Source organism: Acanthisitta chloris, unplaced genomic scaffold, assembly GCF_000695815.1.
Source record: "Acanthisitta chloris isolate BGI_N310 unplaced genomic scaffold, ASM69581v1 scaffold33794, whole genome shotgun sequence".
In the NCBI taxonomy this organism is placed as follows: Eukaryota; Metazoa; Chordata; class Aves; order Passeriformes; family Acanthisittidae; genus Acanthisitta; species Acanthisitta chloris.
In genome coordinates this window covers 1-3,994 of record NW_008668188.1, presented here as the reverse complement: position 1 = coordinate 3,994, position 3,994 = coordinate 1, and the positions used below count along the sequence as shown (strand labels likewise).

At 49.5% G+C, this 3,994-nt stretch overlaps 1 protein-coding gene across 1 annotated transcript; it reads left to right on the top strand.

The window, feature by feature from the left end:
* Positions 1-638: 638 nt before the first annotated feature.
* Positions 639-3,686, top strand: CACNG5 (calcium channel, voltage-dependent, gamma subunit 5; the record flags this gene model as incomplete). Its single annotated transcript, XM_009072797.1, has 5 exons — positions 639-846; positions 882-887; positions 1,743-1,823; positions 2,757-2,897; positions 3,541-3,686. Coding segments are annotated over exons 1-5 (582 nt in total), but the record flags the coding sequence as incomplete, so codon positions are not given.
* Between the last annotated feature and the right edge of the window lie 308 nt (positions 3,687-3,994).

Here is a 3,994-nt window from a genome sequence, read left to right as displayed (position 1 = left end):
ACTGCTCTGCACCAAAGTGTTCCATGATGTCATTCAGTTTGCATGGTTTTTGCAAAATCAGGATTTTTCAAATCAGGATTTTGATCCCCTGGAAGAGGAAAAATGGCAATATTGGGGGGAATGGGATGGTGATGGGAGCTGCTCAGGAGCAGGGTTTGGTCCAGCAGTTCTAAGTACCTTTGTTGGTCTGTTAGCACAGTGTCCATGAACCTCAGCAGGTTCCTGTGCCCAGGAGATATGTCTTGTGCTGCCAACCCTCATGGGAGCACTCGATAAGGATAGAAAGGATGCTGTGGTTTGGCTGCATCCCTGGGGATAGGATCACCAGGTTTGGCTGGAGAAGCAGAAATTCACCTGCAGAACAGGAGCCAAGGAGCTGCTCCAAGACAGTCCACCCTGTGCCGCCGCCACCGCGGTGCTCAGCACATCCCAAGCCTTGGGTCAGCGCAGGGAATCAGTCAGGTGGGATTTGCTTCAAACTCTTCATCTGTCAGTGATTGTTTTAATGGCTGATTTCAGCTCAGCCTACACAATCAATTCAGGGCCCAGCTTTGGCACAGCTGTTTCCCAAGAGGTGCCAGGCAGCTCCGTGCTGACGGCCGCGTCCTCTCCCGCAGCCGATCCCACCTGGGCCCCCCATGCTCCTGGGCATGAGCGCCTGCAGCAGGAAGGCGCTGACCCTGCTCAGCAGTGTGTTTGCTGTCTGTGGCCTTGGCCTCCTGGGCATCTCTGTCAGCACAGACTACTGGCTCTACCTGGAAGAGGGCATCGTCCAGCCCCAGAACCAGACGGCGGAGATCAAGCTGTCGCTGCACTCGGGGCTCTGGAGGGTTTGCTTCTTGGCAGGTATGATCTCCCAGACAAAGATCTCCCCAGCTAAGGTGATGGTTGTTGTGTATCAGTGTCATCCCGTGGGAAAGGGCCAGGAAAAATGGGGGTTTTAAAGCTCTGCCTGTCTTTGCTTCCAAACTCAGGCACAGACTTGGGCTGCATCATTGCCCTGTGCCCAACTGCAAAATTCCATGGGTAAATGTGCCTTAGCACAAAGGCTTTGGGTGAGTTTGCTGCTGCTATTTAGAACTCTTGCCCTGTCCCAGTGCTGTGGCCACAGTGCAACTCACTGCTTTCCATTTGATCCCTGGAAAATTAAGTTTCAGGTCAGCTGGACCATTCCCTCTGTCCATGCCAAGTCTGTCTTGGCTGCAGGGATGAAATTGAATAAAACCCAAGGGAATGTGAATCTCAAAGTGACCAACCTGAAATATCATGAAGTTTCAACTTTGAAAAAGTCAGGGGGGGGATTGAGGAGCTCTGATACTGCTCCTGGGGTGAGTTTAAACCTTCTGGCTTCAGGGTTCATGTTTTGGTATACAAGAAATGGTACTTAAGAGATGTCTGACCACTGACACCCAAGGTGGAAACAGCACTAAAAAGTGAATTGGTTTTATGCATGTGTGGAAATTAATTTTAAAGTCACTCTCCAGCCAAAAGAAATAAACAGACAAGCATGGTGCAGGTGTGAGCTGGGGTGAGTTTAAACCTTCTGGCTTCAGGGTTCATGTTTTGGTATACAAGAAATGGTACTTAAGAGATGTCTGACCACTGACACCCAAGGTGGAAACAGCACTAAAAAGTGAATTGGTTTTATGCATGTGTGGAAATTAATTTTAAAGTCACTCTCCAGCCAAAAGAAATAAACAGACAAGCATGGTGCAGGTGTGAGCTGTGTCTTTTTTTTTAAGAGCGTGGCCGGTGCTTCACCATTGAGTATGTCATGCCCATGAACATCCAGCTGACATCTGAATCCACAGTCAACGTCCTGAGTAAGTGGTTGGGGGGAGTCTCACCCTTTGCATCCTGCAAAGCAGCAGAGGGTCACTAGGGACTCCCACAAGAAATCTCCTTTGTGTCCTTGCCAAATAAGCTCCGAGTTCCTCGACTCTGCTCCCATGCAAGGATGCAAGTACACATTTTACTATGTGAATTACCCAGGGTGCTCCTAAGATTTTGGGACATCCCTTTCTAATGGCAAGATGCTCACAGAGGCTCTAAGTGTACAATTGCCTGTCACTGGCTATTCAGCACTAATGTTTATCAAAGTGTTTGGCTTTTTTAGTCTCCTCTATAATTTGCAGCTGTATTTATCCTCTAGCAGACAATTTTATACATTATAGAGTAGGCTGAATTAAGGGTGGAGTGTCACAACTCTCACCATGAATTCTGCAGTCATTTCTGATTTAATAAATAGAAGTGTTCCCCAAACAGTTTTGGAGTGAAGCTAGAAAAAAAAGGAAGGTTATGATGATTTTTCCTGTATAACTCTTCACATAGAAACGCTCAGAAATGCCAACATTAGCAGAGACACCACCAGGGTGGTGAGGCACTGGCACAGGTTGCCCAGAGAAGCTGTGGCTGCTCCATCCCTGGGATTGTTCCAGGCCAGGTTGGATGGGGCTTGGAGCACCCTGGGCTGGTGGAAGGTGTCCCTGCCCATGGCAGGGGGGGGAACGAGGTGGTCTTTAAGATCCCTTCAACCCAAACCATTCTAGGATTTATCCAGCTGATTAGCAAAGAGAGGATCCTCTGCCAGGGAGTGAGGAGCAGTGCAAGGTACTCACATTAACCAGGAGTGAGGAAGGATATGACATGGTCAGAAAGGAGCAGGGCTGGAGCCCTCTCACCCAGCCAAGCCCATTTCTCACACTAGATGGGGAGGATTAACCTGTTCTTACTTCCCTCTGCTCCTCTCCTGACAGAGATGATCCGCTCTGCCACCCCCTTCCCCCTGGTCAGCCTCTTCTTCATGTTCATTGGCTTCATCCTGAGCAACATCGGCCACATTCGGCCCCACAGGACCATCCTTGCCTTTGTCTCGGGGATATTCTTCATCCTGTCAGGTGAGCTCTGCTTGCCAGGTTTTTTCCTGACACCCCCTGAGCATGGAGCATGTTTGCTTTGGTAGCTGCTGGTGCTTTCCTAACCCATTGTGTTGGTTTATTGATGGAATCATCACCCATGGGGGCTCCTGGCTTGGCCCCACAGCCTGCTTGGACTTTGGGGATGGAAAACCATGCAGTGCAAAATTTGTTTGTGGCAGTGGTATGGAAATGTTTGCCCTCACCACCTGTGCAGGAGCAGGTGTTGGGGGAGAGGATGTTTCTCATGGCATGTCAGTTGCAGGAGAGATCTGAAACTTCAAACTGCTCAGTTGGGATGTTTTTACATGAGAGAAGTGAATGTTTTATTTATGCTGTTGTGTGAGTGTTAAACAAATAGCTGTGACAGCTGAGCTTTGAAGCCAACTCCTCCCGGAGCCAGCTACCTCTTACCCAGTGCACACGGAGTTGCCTGAGCAGGTGATGCTTTGACTGAAGTGAGAGAAGTGCTCTGGGTCGGCGCAGCAGGAGAGCAGCTCCTTGCCCCACTTATTCCAAGCACACTTCTACAGCTTTACACTTTCCCATACAAGTCAGGTCTTAAGGAAAATGCTTCTTCAGCAGCTTCCTCATCCCTGATGTGTTTCCCTCTGTCCTGCTCCAGGTCTGTCGCTGGTGGTGGGGCTGGTCCTCTACATATCCAGCATTAATGATGAGATGCTCAACAGGACCAAGGACTCAGAAACATTCTTCAACTACAAATACGGATGGTCGTTTGCCTTCTCTGCCATCTCCTTCCTTCTCACTGAGGTACAGAGCAGCTCTCACATCCCTGAAACGAGTGTGTCCCATTCTCAGGGGTGGGCACATTGAGGCTTTTGGCAAAAAGAGGACTTGGGTGGGGTTTAAGGGTGGGCTGTGAGGGCAGAGGGGGAATATATAATAATATGAAGGGTGAGATACAGTGGGGACAGACCCAAGCCTGGAGAACTGATGGGGCATTTGATCATGATTTCACCCAAGGATGAAATCCAGGGGAGAAGGAGGAGAGGTGGTGGTGCTGTGTTATTTACTGCATGGATCCAAGGCACAGGGCAGTGCAGGGACAGCCCTGAGGA